The sequence below is a fragment of the Sinohyriopsis cumingii genome, unplaced genomic scaffold, assembly GCF_028554795.1.
Source record: "Sinohyriopsis cumingii isolate HCF-2022 unplaced genomic scaffold, ASM2855479v2 utg000913l, whole genome shotgun sequence".
In the NCBI taxonomy this organism is placed as follows: Eukaryota; Metazoa; Mollusca; class Bivalvia; order Unionida; family Unionidae; genus Sinohyriopsis; species Sinohyriopsis cumingii.
Genome location: NW_028315943.1, coordinates 4,933,359 through 4,954,726, shown reverse-complemented (window position 1 = coordinate 4,954,726; position 21,368 = coordinate 4,933,359). Strand labels below are relative to the sequence as shown.

Below are 21,368 nucleotides of genomic sequence, written 5' to 3'. Positions count from 1 at the left end.
TTTTTATTTATCATAAAATTTTCTATAATAGTTGCACTATGCTTCTTCGTTCTCTTGGATTTAACGCAACATGTCAACGTTTATTTCACAGGGTTTGTATTATCTTATAATGGCCAATACTTATTCCGAATGTGAATTGGTAATTTAGTATTAGAAATACAGAACAGGAGTGTTGTATTGGTCAGTGTAAGGTTAAACATTCGAAATTTATTTTTTTATGGCCGCGAATGTAGCCTACATCATTGTGATGTGGACCATTGAACCACTTTCGGACTGAGGAACCGCAATGTTTCAGTTTTTAGCGTGAGAAATCGAGACCGAAGGTGTGTGGGTTAAAATCCTAAAAATCGGATCAATCCTGGTCGGCTACCGTGGTGTATTTTTGGGCAAGGCACTTTACTTCAGTTGTCCCTGGATTAAATAATTTACTTGTGTTGTTGTGCCGTAAAACACCGAACCAAACCAAACGTATCAGAATGGCAGACATATCATGACGACCAAAATGACAATACGTTGATACACTGGCCTAGACATAAAGTAGTACTGAGAGTTGGAGGTAGTGATCCAAGGGGGATATGTCTTAGTAGGATCATAAACCAAATTGTGTCAGGAACGTTTAGAGTGGACTGAGAAGGAGTGATCTCATCGGTAGGTCCGTTTATGGTTCCGGAGCCATGTTGAAATCACGGACGATTGACACGAGATTAGATAGTCTGATCTAACAAGTAGGCACGATAGTTCGGAGCATAGATGTTAAAGGGTAAAATTTTAGGTAGAGGTTGCGACCCTGAGAAAAGATCGGATTGGTAATACCGAGCCTATTGGGTCGCAGATAACTGTCATGCGTTTAAATAGTATTCCAACAAAATAGATCCATGCAAGGTGCTGGAGCATTGTGATCACAGGCAAAACCCATGTTTCCCAACAAAATAAACACATGCATACATACATACATACATACATACATACATACATACATACACGCACGCACGCACGCACGCACGCACACACAGACACACATACATACATACATACATACATACATACATACATACATATACACATACATACACTGCTTCCTACTTTGGTTGTTGTGAGGTGGCAGATAACTTATCTGCCATCTTCACAGAAAGCAAGGAATCCCCGCCTTGTTTTAATAATGAGACATCATGAATAATTAAAACTTACAATCAACCGTTACCGCATGAAGGTGAGATTTTCTAAAACAAATTGAGGAAGCCTACCGACTAACGTCATTCTCCAGTGGAACACGCGTCATAAATCTGAATAGTTTGGCACTTGATATTAATCTGCTGTCGACATGACGAAATAATTATTTTGCATATGCAATCAAGACGATGTCGTTTACGTGAAGAAGACGAGGCTTCGATAGCAATTGTGTTGTGATCATATCTACATAATTATGTTAGTATAGTGCATGCAAGCGGTAACCCATCTTTTTGATGCAATAACAGACGCCGTTATCATCACGTATGCTTAGAAAAAATCATCACGACGATGGCAGCTTAATGCTTCAATAGATAGCAGGTGGTCTAATTAAGACTGGGAACTAGTCAATCAAAAGGAATACTGTCGTGTCTAAATTGCATCTTCTTGGTTACAGCTGGTTTTTACGATGCATTCTTGTAACAAATCCACTTTTAAAATACGCTAGATTAATGGTGCGCTCGTGTATAAAACCAGGAAAACTATTTTCGGTTCATTATCTCAGATGTCGGCACATGCAGAATTGTCCATCAGCTAGATTGAGAACCAGCTTTACGTTACATATCACACAGCACATTGCCAGTTACCGATTTTAACTTTCCTTCCTGGCAAATAAAAGTTCTCTCAGGATCCATCACTATATCTAATACATGAGATGATCAATATTTATCACTTCCATCCAGTTAGCAGTTTTTGCAATTAGTAAAGCTAGACTGCGTGAGAAGAGGATGGGGGTGAAGGATAGGGTTTATAAGCATATTTGTTTCTCTGGTATGTCACTTAATAGGGCTTATATATTTGAGACTTATGTATTTGTTACACGATAGCTCAGGAATGATATGTTTTGTGCGCTGTTTGTGAATGGAGTGTGGTGGGTTTAATGTAGGTTAAAGTTTTCTGTTATAAATGAGCAAATACTTGTGAAAATACTGGTTTGATAAATATGAAGCAAGCATGATGAAGAGAAAACTTCGGTTTCTTCTTATTTGAAACCAAATCTTTGTATACTAAATTCTTCATTGATATAGATTATAGACTATACAATCTTGTTTAATGCATGCTCTTTTGTTTCATCAGCCGTACTCAAACATTAATCGCACATGACGAGCTGAGAACAGTTTTAAAGCTTTGCTTTTATTTATCTAGCAATTTTGTAAATTTGTAAATATTTTTTTACGAATATCACGTGATATAATCAAGAGTGCTCACAGAACTCACTTATTTCGACTGCAAGAACAGACTTAAAGACCTAATAATGTTTCCTACCCTAAATATTCTCAGCATGTTTTTTTTAAAATATATATATTTTTTAATGTTTTCTTATTTATGGTGTTTTTTTTTAAAATCATATAATGTTTCTTATCTTATTATTATTATTATTATTATAATGATCATAGCACTTGTTTGTGTTGACACATTTGCCAGAGCACTGTCGATTGGGAAAGACAATGATCAAACTAGCTCAAGTTCATCCCTCGTGCTGTTATTGTCTCAAAACTGCCAGCCAGTTTATAAAGAACCCTTCAGATTTACACAAATCTTGCACTATAACCATTTAGATTTAAACAAATCTCTTAATTTTGTATCGGGCCAGAACAGTTCATGCTTACACAAATATAGTACGTTGATATAGGGCTTGAACTATTCAGAATTACACACATCTCGCACGGTTTATATAAGCAATTATTGTTCATATTTACAGTTGATATAGGGATAGAACCACACAGATTTTTAAAAATATCACACCGACTTGCACAACTCTTACACGAACTACATAGGGTTACAACCATTCAGATGTACACAAATCTTGCACAGTTTATATAGGGCTAGAACCCTTTCGACGTGCACAAATTGCAATTAGCTTATATTAATTTAGGAAAACAAGATGGCCGCTATCGCTTAACCGGCTTGAAGCAGCTGTTCTGTTTTTTAGTGCCGTTTTCATGATATTTGTTCTTGTTGCCTGTTTTCATCTTCGTTATTGTGTTCATCATGTATTGGCTGTTAAATTCGTATGTGTTTCTTCATCTCCTTGTTTTGGAAACGAGAACAATTAGACTTTTTCTCAGCTGTCTTGCTCCACTGCTTTTTAACAAACCATCATCATGTGATACTCGCCAGTCAACCCATTTATGCTACGATGGGCCCTCATTAATTGCTTTAAATGATCACTCCTTGGCTCTCCACTCTACATTGTGCTCTAGACTAAACGAACTGGGACTACATTCATCATTACTTAAATGTAAACAGAAGCGAAAAAAGAAACGTTTCAAAGCTGGCCGGCGTAGAACAGGAAGAAGAATCCCAGTTACCTTCCTTATTTCAGCTCAACGATTTAAAACAAATTCGACCCTTAATTTAGATAACTTAATTCAAATCCATATCAATTCGTCAACCTTTGTTTCAACTATCCAAGAAATACATGTACGCATTGCATTATTCAATGCCAAGTCAGTAGGACCACCTAAAAAGCAAACAGAAATAGTTAATTTTATCAACGGCCAAAATGTTGACATATTTTTCCTGACAGAAACATGGCTAAAAACATCAGGCGATGAACCCAAGTGTGCGGATCTAACACCCACTGGTTACTCCATCAAGTCGTTCCCCCGTAATTCTCGCGGAGGTGGAAATGCTGTCATCTCAAAGAACTCCATGATAAAACGTCTTAACTACACCACAGCACTCAATTTCAACCACACATAGTTTGAACTAGTCCAAACCACACTCACGTTGGAGCAAAGGTCAGTCCATTTTTTCTGCCTATACCAACCTCCTCCTAGTAGAAAAAACAAGCTGGCTGACTCTCTCTTTTTGAGCAGTTTCCGAATCTCCTGGGCTATGGAAATTCGATAGGTGGCAACCTAATTATTCTTGGAGATTTCAACTTTCACTTTGAATGTCCCGGAAACTCAAATACATCAAAACTCATAGATTCCATTAAGGTTTTCAACCTCAAACAGTCAGTTAACCTACCCACCCATAAACATGGTCACATTTTAGACTGGATTCTTCATAGACCTGATGATAACATTCTACGGTTCTCCCTGGTATCCCATGACCTTGCATCACTTCTGCATTATATGCCATCCCTAACCCTCCATCTTTATCTGCTACTAAGAGCAACCCCCGTATGATAAATAGAACCAAACTAATGCACGACATTCAAGCTAACCTAACAACTTGCTAAGCTCCTACCGCAGAACAACTCGATAACTGTCTGCGTTCATTGCTTGACAAACATGCCCCAGCCACCAAGTGCAGAGTATCAATTCAAAAGTGTTCTCCATGGTAAGGCAGTGTTAGGGACCAGCTTCGCACTGCTAAAAGAGACCGCCGTAAAGCTGAGAGGCTCTGGCTTTCCACCTGACACACTATTCATAAGCAAATTTATGAAGTCGCTAAGAAGAATGTCACAAATATAGTCCATACAGCGAAATCTGCCCACTACACTACTAAGATCATGGAAAGTTCCAGCTGCAAAGAGCTCTTCGAGATTACTAACAATCTAATGTCAAGGAACAAATCAACACCACTTCCAACTACCTTCTCTCCAGTCGTCCTTCCTGACATGTTTGCAAATATCTTATGTGACAAGTACAAACCATTAGAGATAAGCTTGACACCACAATTTCAATTCACTCGTCACCATACAGTTGGGATACAGATTTTGAGCGGCAACCATTGACAGCATTTGAACCTGTCTCTGTGGATTTCGTACGTACAATCGTGATGAAGAGTGCACCAAAGTCATGTGAACTTGATCCAATTCCAACATCACTGCTGCTTGAGTGCTTATATTCAGTATTGCCATCACTAACTGATGTTATTAATACCTCTCTCTCATCTGGGGAATTCCCATCATTTTTCAAAACTGCCATTGTAAAGCCTCTGCTGAAGAAACCAACACTAGACCATAACGATTTAAAGAACTACCGCCCAGTTTCTAATCTCCCATTCATTTCAAATATCTTAGAAAAGGTTATTTTATCCCAGCTTGTATCTCATCTAAATTCAAACAGTCTTTTTAGCAATGTACAATCTGCATATCGCCCTTGCCACTGTACTGAAACTAGTCTTCTAAAAGTAGTTAATGACATTCTCTCTGCGTTGGATAGCGGAAAGATTACAGTCCTCACCCTCCTTGATTTGTCTGCAGCATTTGACACAATAGACCATGATATATTACTTCATCGTCTCCAGTATGTATTTGGCATTCATGATACAGCCTTACTGTGGTTCAAGTCCTACTTGGTCAACAGACACAAATTGTATCTGCAAAAGGAATACACTAAAGCCCAGTTGATATATGTTGTGATGTTCCACAGGGGTCTGTTCTTGGACCTGTTCTCTTCATTGTGTACACTCAGTCGCTCTCAAGTGTCATAGATCATCATCCAGTGTCTCACCAGTTGTACGCTGATGACACCCAAATATACAAATCTATCCACCCATCCGAAGTTGATGCTACCATCCAAGGTGTAGAGAGGTGCATTTCTGATGTGAAATCATGGATGACATGGAACAAGCTGCAGATGAATGATGATAAACTTAGACCATTCTGATCACAACACAAAAGACTTTCTCATTCACATCCTTTACCTCAAACAATAAATATCAGCAACGCCAACATTAAATTCGCACAATCAGTACGAAACCTAGGTGTTACTCTGGACATTACTCTCACATTGCACCAACATGTCATGAACATATGCAAGGCTGCATATCTTGAGCTGAGACGCATCACCTCAATTCGCAAATATCTTTCAGTTGATGCCACTAAAACACTTGTGTGTTCATTAGTACTTTGAAGACTGGACTATTGTAACTCAATTCTGTCTGGTTCATCTCAATATCTACTCCAGAAACTTCAAAAAGTTCAAAACACAGCTGCTCGGATCATACTTAGAGTACCACGATCAGAGCACACCTCCCCGCTGCTCTGTACCCTACACTGGCTATGTATTCGATACAGAATCAAACACAAAATGTGTTCTCTGTGCTACGTTTTACTGTCGGACTCTAGTCCAACATACCTATCCGTTCTCACCCATGTGTATACACCAGCAAGATACTTACGCTCCTCTTCTGACAATCGTATACTCATTATTTCAACTATGAAAACAAAGTCATATGGACAGCGTTCATTTGTATACCAAGGCTCAGCAACGTGGAATGAACTACCCACTGAACTTAGACACAAAGACACAGTGATCACATTCAAGAGGGATCTCAAAACTCACTTATTTCGACTGCAAGAACAAACTTAAAGACCTATTAATGTTTCCTACCTGAAATATTCTCAGCATGTTTTTTATTTTTATTTTTTTAATGTTTTTCTAATTTCATGGTGTTTGTTTTTGTAATAATATTATTATGTTTTTTTTAATATCTTATAGATGTTGTCTAATGTTGTAAAGCGCTTAGAGCTTCTAAAGATCATGTGCTATACAAAGTCTTCATTATTATTTTTATTATTATTATTATTATTATATAGGAGTAAAATCATTCGCTATTCGCATTTACACAAATATCTCACACGTTTATATAAGGCTAAATCCATTCAGATTTACAAGAATATCTCACGCAGTTTATATAGGGCTGGAACCATTTGGATTTATTTTCATGGTCTTGCTCCATAATTGCTCTTAATTTACCTTCCATCTTTAACAATATTTATTTACTTAGATACATAAAAAATCTATTACTAGTCAGGTTGTATCCTTCTGACACGTATATGAATTACCTCTTTCGTATCCGTCTGACTGCTAAAATAAAATAACAAAAATAAAATAAAGATAATTTGCTTTTAAAACAGTGTTACCGTCCCTTTGGTCATTTTAAATCATCCGAGTGATCCGTGGTGACCCGGTGATCGATGTGTCGGATCCGCAATCAGTGAGTTGCTGGTTCGAACTCAGGTCGGAAAAGCCTGTTCAACTGACGCAGTGTGTTTTTTAGGGACAGGTAGTTTACTCCCGTTGCCACAGCCTGGCATGCGTTGATGTACTGTTTAACCAATGACTGAATTATAAAGTCATAGGCTTTACACCTTCTTATTAGTAGTTTCGATACCTTGTATTACACATATTGGTTGTTGTTGTTTTTGTGGGGTTTAACGTCATCTTTCAGCACACGATAGGCTATACATGGCGGCCAGTAATAATGGTGGCGGAAGAACTCGGGAAAATCCCGGAAAGAACCACCGACCCACGAGAATCTACTGGCAAGCTTTCTCACATACCCACATTAGCCGAATCCGAGACTCAGACCCACGCAGACAGAGATGAGATGGCAGTGATCCGTAACGGAGAGCGTTTTAGACCACTCGGCCACTCGGGTCCCCAAGAGGTTAGTGTTAGGACTGGTCGGCCTGGTGTCAGGATAATGTGACTGGGTGGGGCATCATGCTACAAATCACACACACACACAACTAAACAAACATCAATATTCACTAAGATGATGGGCATTGGGCGCAGGCGCTGAGAAACGGTGAAAGCGCCACTGTAACGAAGCATCAAGTATTGTCGCTCCGCGGCCACAGCGTAACAAATCGAAGATATTAAGTTAAATTTTATACATAATAAAGAATGACACAAAGCTACGATGTATTAAATTCAACAGCTTTTTAATACCCAATTATTTTGTCTCCATATTATCTCCTTTATTTTATATCTGTCACTGTTTATGTGCTGCAACATTTTTTCAAGTTTATTATGAGATAAAACATTGAAACTGAAAATTTACTGGGAAAAGAACCCTTTTCCTTAAATCAACAATAAATAAGCTTTATTTTTACTTGATAATGAAATCTAATCTAAAATCAGGATATTTATAAAAAAAGACCAATATCAGTCGTAGACACCTTTAATGTCAGACCCTGTCACAAAACACAAAAAACAACAACATTGTTATGCAAAATTTCCTACATAAATGATTAGATTTGAACCGGTCAAGTATTAATGTGCTTTGTTGCTAAGATACCATTTTGTTGAAAATCGATAGCTTAGAAATTTTAGCATACAACCATCCGTAGTGCACTTTCTTCCATCTGCATCACATTTAGCACGGTGAAAACGAACAATGTACTGGTCTCTTCATCTAATCACGTAATTATAAAATACGGAAAATTATAATTAATACAGTTTCTTTTTAATATTAATTAAATCTTATTTTCCTGTATTCTGTAAACTTGTACCGCCGGCACTGATAAACCCATTCCATAAATCAGCACAAATAAATATATGGTATTTATAGAGGATTTCTAGCATACGAATGGAAAAAGAATGCACAGTATACCCCCGTCCCCCAACTTACATATTTAATTTTTAGACAAGTTTAGTTTGTGGATGTTATTTTATGACAGCACCATTTGTTACCTTTCGATTAAACACTGTAGTAATACATAAATGGTATTACCTTGAAATAGCAATGAAAAAGAGGGAAAGATAATTAAAAAAAATGATTTTGTTGTTGTTGTTGTTCTAGGGTTTAACGCCATTTTTCAGCACAAGATAGGCTATACATGGCGGCCAGTATATAAAAAAATGAAATGTATGTATGTATGTATGCATGCATTCAAGTGGGTGGTGGATGTATGCGTTCTTGCAACTATATCTGTTCATTATCTATTTTTGTAATGCTGTATCGTTAATGGCACACTGTGCAAATAACGTTATGTTGAATTAAAAATTACAGTACCTTAACTTAGCAGCCTTCACTTTATCTATGAAAAGTCTTTTCCAGGTATTGTGTAGTGGTTTCATTTAACGGTGGTGTTTAGCAATACAACTCTTATAATGATTTGTGTTATTGCATTACTTATTGATTGTATCGATGCTTCCTTATTTGAATATGTTTCGACGTCACGTATGCAAAACAACTGTACATACAGTTTTGCGTGACACTTAGAGCCATTCATTCAAATATACAATTCTTAAAATCTAGCCTGGAGACCATGATAATTAGAATATGTCTTGTCTTTCTCACCAGACATGCAATCTGGCTTTGTGTTATCGACAAAATGATTGTTTATATCGATCAATAGAGAATATAAATAGAAAGGATTCTTCTATCAGACTTGGGAAAATTAAAGTGTGCTTTTCAAGTCATATAACCGTCAACCCTCTAACAATAAAGACATTTCTGTTTTTAAAATGCTATGTTATCAATCCCCTGTTTGGATTTAATTTAACAGAAGCCATATTTAGTTATGAAATTATGGACACTTTTTTATACTCAATCCTGCTTTTTTTATTTTCCTATAATATTTACAGAGTTGAAAAGGAGAATATGGAGAGGTAAAATGTGAGAAAGCAGTCTATCTGTATTATTTAAAATTATATTTGTAATAATTTAATATGAAACATTTCAAACTATTATTTTCAGCGTTTGGAAAATTGTATTTATGTCAATAATTTTATTTGTTAAAAATAGTGTTAGAGTCAGTGAAATATTCATTGGATGACCATATTATTTTTACAATGCACCCCATCCTTAAGAAAACTGCGAAAATACAGAGAAGATATTTGCTTGGAAAAAGTGTTGCTGTGGGTTTAACGCTTTATTTCAGCACACGATGCATGGCGACCTGTATAAATGGCGAAGGAAAAACCCGGTAAGAACCACCGACCCACAGGAATCTATTGGCAGTCTTTCTTACTTATCCACCATGGCAGTGTAAGAGACACGAACAAGCAAAACGAGTGAATAACGAATATATTTCATCGAGTGGGTGAAAAACTAATTTTCACTCATGAGACGAAATGTATCCGTTAGTCACAAATGCTAAAATTGTCTTTTTAGTTTATAGTCAAACGTATAACAGGTTGAAGTAGCAGATTTCTTACTGGATCAATGACTGAAACTACGGCTATATATTGGTAAAACAAAGGAAATGAAAGCTCTGACATACATACAAACTTATTACAGTACGTAACTTCTCTCTGATTTCCTAAAACATAGGCAAACGTATACAAATGAAAAAATTACGCTAAATAATAGAACACACGATCCTATAATTAGACCAATGATAATATTCTCCGCTGTTGAACTGTTAACCTTAAATCTTCTGCTGAATTCAACTTCGCATCTGTCGGAACAGTTTGATTTTGGAAATGGAGGCAGTGGAGCTGTGGGACATGACGGAGATGTAGCTAAAGCATGTTCCTCTAAAGATGGCAGCAATTCTACCCAAAATGCAACTCTACTTCCAGCCATGCGTGTCTTTGCATTATCTTCCGTCATTGCCGTGTTCAGAACAATGTAATCCATGCTTTCTCGAGTATATTCTGACCACATTACTGGTAGAGCAGCCGGTCTGTTAGGATCCCTGTGGAGGAAACATGAACATTGATGATCCATTTTCTAGCTTTCTCCTTTCTTATATATATATATATATATATATATATATATATATCGCGTGTGTGTGTGTGTGTGTGTGCAAGTTTTGTCCATGATTGAGGGTTGTGGATGGAGCTTTTCTCAATCGCACCTTTGTCATAAATGTAAGCAGTTAAGAAAATGTTTTGTTTTCAATTTAGTGGAGTTTTCCACTATACATTCCAGAACATCTATTGTTTCTGGGTCAAGTCAAATTTGTAAATATACGGGACTTGATAAACAAATAATTCATTTCTATTTGATATCAGCCTATGGGAATCGTTGATCCGAGTTTGCAGTTGTGTTCAGATATAATTCGAGAAGAACTATTTATCAAATCTTTCACTGGAAGCAGTTAGTGCTCACTGACTAAAGATAAACAAATTATTTTGGAATTATTTAGATGCATTCAAATACATTATGGACTGCATCATTATAGTACATCATGGAATTCATGAAAACAATCTTTACCTTTGGACTCGCGATCTGACATTTAGTATTTTTTGGTATAATATTCACAATATTGTATGGGCCTCTTAAAATTTTACTTTGTAACTTAAAGAAAGAAATTGTTTGCTGATTTTTACTAAACTTGATGGTTTCGCTTCTTTCTGTTACATAGTTTAAGACCTAGAATCTAACAACTCATCCCATAATAATCATTCTTAAATATGTTACAATGTAATTTTTAGGACTTTTAGAATGTATGATTTATAAAGTTGTAATTTGAATTAAAGTAATCTTAATAATAGTATGATTTTTGGAATTGTAATTTACATTCATATAAGAAAGAAAATAATTGTTAGAATTTCTGTATTTAACTGATTGTACAACAAAGCCGTCAGTACTACAGCTATGTATTGTAAAACAAGTAGAGGCTATTATTCATTGTATATTGTGGTTCTACTCCAGCTTCATTATAAGACAACATATCTATCTAATAAACTATATCCATTACAAGCTATAATTTACAAATTCCCAGACATCGATGTTAGCAAATGCTAGTCAGGTTCTGAATGGAATTATTACAATGGTAATGTTTATAAATTTTTCGAATGTATGAATTTTGAGGTTGTAATTTGAATTCATATAACTTTAATAAAAGTACGATTTTTGGAATTCATTTATTCATTGTATATTGTGGTTCTACGCCATCTTCATTATAAAACAACATATGTATCGAATAAACTATATCCAATTACAAGCTATCATTTTACGAACTCATAGACATTAGTGTAAACAAAAGCTAATCAGGGTCTGAATGTACAAGAGCGGTTCTGAAGAAACCACGTACCACTGAAGCATGAGGATCATGCGTGATCCAAGGATAAAGTGAAGCTGGAGATTGTAAGGCATGCCCTATTATGGCAAAGCTGAAGTCTCGCAAAATAGAATTCTACTATATAATACTCTATCCCCACGGCTTCCTCAAGAATTGCTGCCGTACACTTAGAGCACGACTTCCTGCTTTCCAGGTAAGAGTAATGTAATTAGTTAATGATTTTTCTGTGAAATACGTTTAGATATTATTTATTTGGAAGGCTTGTGACATATTTTTATTATTATTATTAGTATTATTATTATTATTAGTAGTAGTAGTAGTAGTAGTAGTAGCAGCAGCAGTAGCAATAGTACTATGTAATATGACTTTTTGAATATAGTGTCTCTTGGATTGTTTAAATTTATTTAGAATTTGTGTTAATTTAAAATTATCAGCTTGGGTTTTGTAGAAATGGTTTGCTACAAACTTCTGCTACAAATAATTTATTTAGAAATAAAATATCTTCGAAATTGCAGATAATAATATTCTAGTTGAGACTTAAGATTTAATTGATAATATCCTTGATATTTATTTTTAATATTTTACTCCAGCATTTTTGTACCACTGGCAGTTTCTTTGACTTTCAATCCTGAAATACGGAAATCATAGAACAGTGTGAAGTTGGTTAGCTTTAAGTAGATGCAATATTTTATTTTATATTTTAAATGAATTATGTGGTGCAATTTGTCTTCTTTATCTAGTGTAATTTGTTTAATTTTAAAAGAAGAATTGCCGTACACTTAAACCTCGACTTCCTGTTTTCCAGTTCGATCCACCTCTTTGCACATATTAGCGATGTAACATATATCGCTAGAGTGACACCGCCGCTTAAGGAAGCCAGAACGACACCTTAATCTCTCATCTCTTTCGATCTACGACCACAACAACATAGAAAGAAGAATCACTGAAATTCCCATTTGCATTTCCACCCCCAACCCCCCATGAAAATTGGTGGACAATCAGGGCACATCGCTTATAATTCTATACCTTCTGTACTCCAGGATTAAAAGCCAAATAAATTGCCATTGGTGCAAAATTACTCGAGTAAAATATTACAAATCAATACCAAGGATATTCTCAATCAATATTTTTTAAAATATTAAATCTTAATAAATCTAGACAAGTTCTGTAAAATCGTAGAGTACAATTATGGTTATGACAAGACAATTTCTCTAAAATCGTAAAGTATAATTACGACTAGACAAGTCCTATAAAATCGTAGAGTATAAATATGATTACGACTAGATAAGTTCTCTAAAATCGTAGAGTATAATTATGATTACGACTAGATAAGTTCTCTAAAATCGTAGAGTACACCTATAATTACGACTTCACAAGTTCTATAAAATCGTAGAGTATAATTACGACTAGACCAGTCCTATTAAATCGTAGAGTATAATTACGACTAGACCAGTCCTATTAAATCGTAGAGTATAATTACGACTAGACAAGTCCTATTAAATCGTAGAGTATAATTACGACTAGACAAGTCCTATTAAATCGTAGAGTATAATTATGATTACGACTAGATAAGTTCTCTAAAATCGTAGAGTATAATTATAATTATGACTAGACATCAACATGTAAGTTCCACGAAAAACTTGGCATATCTTCAAATTCTTTTTCTAACATTGAAAAGATGTACTGGATTTTACTTCATCCATTTTTGGCACAAAAAAGCTTTCCATCTCACTTGATCATGGTTAATACTGTAGAAAATCCTTTACGACAATTCCTTGCCTTCTTCTTGTGATACGTTAAAAGTTTACAATATAACAATTCTGTCTAGAACACATGCATTGTTTATTGTGTAATTCAGTGTACCCTTTTTGCAAGAAATTTATGACGTTAAAGTGTCGGCATGATTGTATCAAGAATAATGAGATTTCTACCTTGTGTTTGTTCATAATCTGATAGACTAACTCGGAATCATTTACGTTTTGCATGTTTTTCAACTCTATGGTTATGAAGATGGGGTACATTTCATACATTTTCCTTCTGTTTGCTTCTTCTGTAACATCTTTAATTACTTTAATTGAACACAATGTCGACTGTACTCACATTATTATATTTCCTCTTGGGTACCATTTTGGTGTTGACCTCTGAAACCTTTGGAGATAATTTACTTTTTCACCCCTAATTAGAACAAAATCACATATTAGGCATTTAACAACAAATTCATGCTCGACGGTACCACGTGATCATTCTAGAATCATGTTTCCTTTCAATAACTTAAAGTGTTTATAACGATTTTCTTCCAATCATTAAAGAAGAAAAACAATCCATGAAAATAAATCGGTATCAGGGATTGTCTTTAGATGTTATCTGCCATAAATGTTGTTATTTTAAACAACTGAAAACACTTATTATCTTCTTTCCGGTCTGTGAATGGTCTCATATTAACGTAAAATTTCCCTTTTCATTGTTAACTCTGTTGCAGTTGCTTCAAGCTTTAAATCGCCGTTTGCTAAGTTAAACAAAACAGTATTGTCTTTAAATTCTATCGTTTTCATTTAATCATTTTCAAAATTTCCTTGAAAAGTTCATGAGATATTCCAGATGTGCTGTAAATTTAGTCGCATACTAATCTATGCATTCACCCCCATCGAATAGACAATTCTTAATACATACTGCATATCAAATAGGGGCAAATCTTCCTCCATACTGCATATCAAATAGACAATTCTTCTTTCATAATATACTTCAAATAGGCAATTATTCCTTCATTCTGCATATCAAAAATTCAATTCTTACAACATACTGCAAATGCAATAGGCAATTCTTCTTGCATACTGTACATCAAATAGGCACTTCTTACTACACACTGCACATAAAATAGGCAATTCTTCTTTCATGCTGTATATCAAATAGGTAGTTCTTCTTTCATACTGTACTTTATATAGGCAATTCTTTCTTCATCATGCATATCAAATAGGCAATTCTTACTACATACTACAATGTCTTAGTCATCTTGCTTTCAAAGTTGATCATGCATATTTCACTATCTTCATCATCAAATGCACTCAGTAAATTTCTAAAGTATTAGATTATATGGCTGAGATCTACAAATTACCACATTTAATTTTAAATGTTTTTTTAATTATTTTATCAGATGTAAATGCCTTTGACCAAATTTAAATACCAACCAGACATTATAACTTGATACCGACAATGTTGTTTTCATATTACGCTCCTGATTCACTTCGATCGCTGCCTTAAAAAATTTTGAATTTAACAGAGTAACTCTGCATCAACGAAATCTATGTCATCTTCAAGATTGCGAAAAAGAGACACTGGACGTTTCGTTGCACTCCTCTTGAGCCCAGCAAATGTGTCAAGAGTATATCTGCGATAGAATAGGTAAACGTAGCTAGTTCTATCGTAGGATTTTGTTGTCATCATTTACAATAAGAAAATTATGGCACTATCGTAATCACACTTAAAAATTAATTTAGCAATGCACATGAAACAACAGTTTATATACAGTTGAGGAATTTGGCTTTAATTTGTAGTGCTAAACACTTTATGAGTGCTAACATACGCCATATATTATTAGGACGTGTTCAAGTACGATATTGCCAGGGAACCATAATACTGAAATATAACCATCATTCTCGTGTTATTATTCAGGTAAGTTCATCTGTAACAGTTTTACAGAATCGGGTCCGTTCCAGTGTCTTTTACTTCAGGGTTACTTAAATATTGGAACTGCACGTTCCGATTGAGTATAATTATTTTCGTGTATTTGTTTGCTAATTGGTGACATTATTCACTTACAGAGGATCTCAAATGGGTAATGATTTAATACTGAATTTATGAAACGAGTTGAATAATGCCAAGCTTATGTGAGCCTTGGACAGCAAATGCTGGACGTTATTTAACGAGTTTCATTAATTTAATATTAAATCATTACCCATTTGAGAATCTTTTTATTACATAGTTTTTAATTTCAGTGGAAATTATTTAGATAGAAAGAAGAATGAATAACTTCATTCAATTTGACAGACGGTGCACCTTTCTTTTGTTGTGCATAAAATATAGTCCCAAACAAAGTTGAACAAGTAAAAGTAGTTTGTACTTTTGTTTTACAAACTATAAATCAAAGAACAAACGTCCATCCGAATAAAAAGAACATTTTATAACGACAAAATCACTTTTCAAAACAGAATGGTCAATGTGGGTGACGTCACATTGTCGGATACGGTACACAGTATCCCTAGAGTACACGCTTACCCTAACATGTCACTTTCAAAACTAAACATTACAGTGTTGCGATTTTCATGTGAAATAGATTACTCGATGCAGAAATTCCCATCTTTACTGTAATGTATTTGAGACCGGATATATGCAGTATTTGATTTGGAACAGTAGACTGTACAGAAGAGTCGGATGTGTATCACACATTTACTACGTAAATATGATGTGGTTGGATAAAGTTCTGTCAGTTGGGAGACCAATTTATGTCCACATTCTTCTGTGAACAGAGGTGAATTTATTTACTTCTGTAAGTTAACATTTGAACCACGCATGTATATAGAGTGGATTCTATGTTACAGATAACACTGCCCCTACATCATTCCCTATCAAATGAGCAATACCCTTTAGTTTTACTTCTTGCTGTTATTCCTTTCTTGGAGTTTTACGCCATGCCATTTTTCTTATGACGATATTGTCATACATGACAAAACAAACTCATGCGGGGATAAATTGTCCATATTCAGACAGCCAAGATAATTTTTCCTCAATTTCCTTTCGCAAGTCGAGTTGAAAAATGGCCGACAAAATGTTCATTGAAAACAAAACATTCCACAGGGTGAGGTTAAAAAGGTTGTCCCATGATTTCAGCCAATCATAAAGAGAATACTGTACAATAATTTCATGAACTTATTTGGACCAATCAGAATGACATAAAGTGATATGTTCACATGTTATAATATCAAAAGTATGAAACTGCACACACTATAGGCAAAATATACCGACAATGTGATGTTGTAATTTATACTATAAATATAACGACTGGCCTGTTGCGTTTTTTTGTTAGTTTAAGCAAATGCAGGGGCAATCGGGAAAGAGTTTGAACCCCCTGGGCTAGAGCTCGTCGTTCGTGCTCCGTCACACTTTTGAATTTAACAAACCATGCGTATTTTGCTATGTTTTTGATGTATTGCTTTAATATTTTCCTTTATTGTATGTGACTATGTTTCTGTTGCGTTAAAAAATGAATTAGACGATGAACTTAAAGGATATATATATATATATATATATATATATATATATATATATATATATATATATATATATATATATATATATATATATATATATATATATATATATATATATATATTGCTATGTATATTTGATTTAATTTAATTGTCTGTTTGTAAGTTTAATATTTTTATTTTTAATTTCCGTACATGTCAAATTAATGTAATTTTGTTTACTAGGAATTCGATATATTCCAGAAATTTCAGTTTGACCTGACTCATTCCATAAACACCTAATAATAGAAACACTTTCTATTTTTGAGTTAGTTCCCGACCTTGATTCAGAAATCACTGAGTGAAGTAAACAATTTTCTCGTTTTTTTTTATTGTTGGTGTAAAATTATTGGTTTTTATCAAGGTCATACTAGGAGTACATGATTTTAGATTGTAAATAGCCCTATTTCGCAAGTCTGTGTTTTCCAAAATTGTGCAGTAGTAAGATTTATTTAGTGATGTTTAGAGAGATTTTTCTCAGTTTAGGCTTTTACTACCTTGGACACTGGAAAGTGTGTCGTTTTAACCAGTTTGGAGTTAACATTTTAATTTTTATTCAAACTATTTGGATTCTAAAAGATTAATTCTTTTTCCTGGAAATATTTGAGTGCTCATACAGAATTCTTGGACAAACACCGGAATATTATTGTTTGTGAATCAACAAACAAAAGTAGACACAACAGCACAATACTGACTACATTAAACGTCATATCCTTCCATTTTGGATTTTCGTCGGGACTCGAACTCAAAATTCATTGGAACATTACCAGGACTTCTAAAATTTAATTCGTGGATTATACTGAATTTATTTTGGATTTGATTCTTAAAACCGTAAGCTCTTATTTTTTCATTTTTACAGTGTTTTCCTAGGGAAATAAATTATGTTAAATTTTACAAAGCTTGTTTTCACTTTTTCTTATGTTACTTTTAATTAGAGCCTAAACACGTAACATAAGAATATATATATATATATATATATATATATATATATATATATATATATATATATATATATATATATATATATATATATATATATATATATATATATCTGTGTGTGTGTGAGAGTGTGTGTGTGTGTGTGTGTGTGTGTGAGACAGAGAGAGAGAATTTCTTACCCAGTTTTCGCGAAGTTGGTAAATGCAGTAGCAATATGATTTGCTAAAGACTTCTCTTCATCCGTTGGTTTTAAATCATCAGACGTATTTTTCCACTTTCCCATTTCTGGACTAAAACCGAAGATAAAATCCGCTTCCACACCATGAACAGCTCCGAGAACCCAAGCTGGGCTTAAAGTATCAGTAGAAGGGCGTAGTCTGAATTCGTAGAAAAACGTTTTTGCCATTGTGCTGTAAACAACATGCTGGTTGGCTATTTTAACTGCAGGCACCAAGAAGTTATAGTCTGTTGAAAGGTTAACTAAGTTATTTCTTCTTGTATTATTATTTTCTGGATCTTGCCAGTTGGTATACTGTAAAATAGTCGAGGATCTCATAGCCTCTGAAACGAAACCATATTCACTTTCCAGAATAAATGGAATTATCTTACTTTGAAACTGGTCTCTTGACACGATACAATCTGACGAAGAGAAATTCGGGATGCCAAGTATGTCTGGCAGTTTCCGTTGCAAGAACAGTAGACCGTCCAGATTGTTCACGCCCGTTAGGAAATCAACTTCAGAGAACAGAACACTCTCTGGATATGTACCTTCAATCAGAGCTGCTAGAGGTTGTGGTAAGAACTCTTCATCACCTGTGGGAAGAAACAAGGAGGGTTCTAGCTTGTTCATCGCTTGAACAAGATCTTCTTCCTTCAAGGTTTGAAGACAGTCCAATAAGCTCTCATACGTTGGGTCAGTACAGTTGAGTGTGACATACGGATCTTCGAGTTTTGACTGGTGCAACGTTGCCCAATGTGCCAGTGGAGATCCACTAAGGGATATAACTCTTCGAAACAGTCCATCATTACCAGCATACAATGCTTGAAGTAACGCACTTGCACCACCAGCAGATGATCCCATAAGCGTAATCTCATCTGGGTTACCTCCAAATTCGTCAATATTCTCATGTACCCACATTATTGCCATTTGCTGGTCCCAGAGTCCGTAATTTCCTGGAATAGTTTCATCCTCTGTACTTAGAAAACCGAACAGTGACAACCGATAATTAAATGTCACAATTACTACGTCATAAAATGACGCTAAAATATCTCCACTGTAGAAATTTGCCGCCCCGGCGACAAAACTGTCTCCGTGGATATAAACCATCACTGGGTAATTTTTGATTTGTTTGGTCTTGAAGGTACCGGGTATATAGATGTTGAGATATAAGCAGTCTTCCGACTGGTCAACCATTTTTCTTCTCTCGATGCTTTCCACCTGCCAGCATGCTGACTTCATTGTCGTAGCGTGGTAAGGTGAAGCCAAGCTTTCAAGTCGGACGGGTTTCTTAAACCTATTTTCTCCTGTTGGAGCCTCGGCATATGGAATTCCTAGAAATTTCACCACCTGGTGCTCGGATCCATTTCTTGTGACATTTTCTACAAGACCATGAATTATGCCAATAGTCGTGTTAAGTACTATATCATTATATGCGGCGCGTACCAGATGTAAACTTGCAAAAGCAAGAAAACATCCACGTAAAGTCGCATCCATTGTGCCAAATAGCAATCAGGTTTGCATCCAATGTTTTGAAGATTTACCTGTACGATTGTACATTTGTGACAACGTAACTCACAGGGCTAACTTAGATGAATCGAGAGCTTCGTGTGTAAATAAGGGTTGTTTCAATAAATTATTTATAATATTCCACCAGTCTAATAAGGAAATCAATTTCAGTATTCCACGGTTAATACATAGTTGGTCTCACTGTCGTCAGATGTACCGTTGTGATTAAACTCATCAAAGACTCGTCTGCATGAACGCTATACGTGTTTATCACAAGGAAATCAGACGATATGAAGCAGTGGCGTATTCTTTGCCTCTTCGTATCAGCACGTAACGATCAATACAATACAGATTAACACTGGAGGCCAATAGTCGTAAACTGGCTAATTTGCTTTGAGTTGGTGCCTTAAGGCCAGCTAAAATGTTACTGATTGGTGGTTGTTAGTTATTTGTCAACCATGCCAGTCATCCGACCATTTGCTTATTGAAATAAATTCCAACTTTGTATACATATTTTACGGAAATGTAAAACAACAAGCCCTCTTTATTTGGGTCATTTTAAAATTAAACTTTCAGCCATTCAGTTCACTATATATAAAGTACATTTACATATCATCAAACTTTTTGGAAGTTTTCTTTGCCGTTATTTGACGCGTTACCAAAGTTATTTTACAGAACTATTTTCCCTGTTTATTTTACAGTGGCTATCCGTGGACCTTTTGAACCCCACATGTGTTGGTCAATATATTTGATGTAAAGTTAAATTAACTGTACGCAAACCATTTTGTTCTAATTTACGTTGACCATGACTTGACATTTTTTACTCTCAGCTGTATTAGTGTCCTTACTTTTAGTTCAAGATATGCGCCATGCTCAGAATTGGGTTAGGTAATTCACCCATTAGGATTATTAACGATTGGCTTCTTTCTTTCCACAGTTATAGGCCTAGCTAGTTGACAAATCCCGTTTTAGACGAAATAGTTGAATAAACAAATTACTGAATTAGTATAAAAAAAGAGCTTAAAAACTAACACAAATGTTAAGATTTTGTTATCATTTTGCCTTGTTTTCTATTTTTCCTCTGTGAATAGCATATCAAATTACGCTCATCTTGATAATATGTGTGTACCTGAAACTCTGTGACAGACAGGAAGACAGGCAGAAAGAGAGTAGAGAGAAAGATCCATGGCCAAATTTTTATTGTTATTCATATGATTAAATCAAAGACTGGCAAATAATTTAATAATGCTGAACGAGAGAGAGAGAGAGAGAGAGGAATCGACACGTTATTGTGGCTTTCGTTTGTATGTCTCAGTGCTCTACCTGAGACATTTTACAATGACAACTGTTTATTATGTCTCTTTTCAATCAATGCACGATATATTCTTACCAAATTTTAATTGCAGTTTTAAAACAAAATTATAAAATAATAAATATCACATCTCTTGCCTTTATCTTCAGGCAATTTTTAATAACGACAATGAATTTAATTAAAATGAATTCTTGCATTCAA

General features: G+C 34.9%; 1 protein-coding gene across 1 annotated transcript; it reads right to left on the bottom strand.

Moving 5' to 3' along the window:
* Positions 1–8,078: 8,078 nt before the first annotated feature.
* LOC149773083 (acetylcholinesterase-like) lies at positions 8,079–20,395 on the bottom strand. The gene is made up of 2 exons (XM_089946871.1): positions 18,309–20,395; positions 8,079–10,558 (listed from the first exon to the last, which is right to left on the bottom strand). The coding sequence occupies exons 1-2, from the start codon at positions 19,841–19,843 to the stop codon at positions 10,153–10,155; spliced, it is 1,941 nt and encodes a 646-aa protein (XP_089802997.1). The 5' UTR covers positions 19,844–20,395; the 3' UTR covers positions 8,079–10,152.
* Positions 20,396–21,368: the final 973 nt, after the last annotated feature.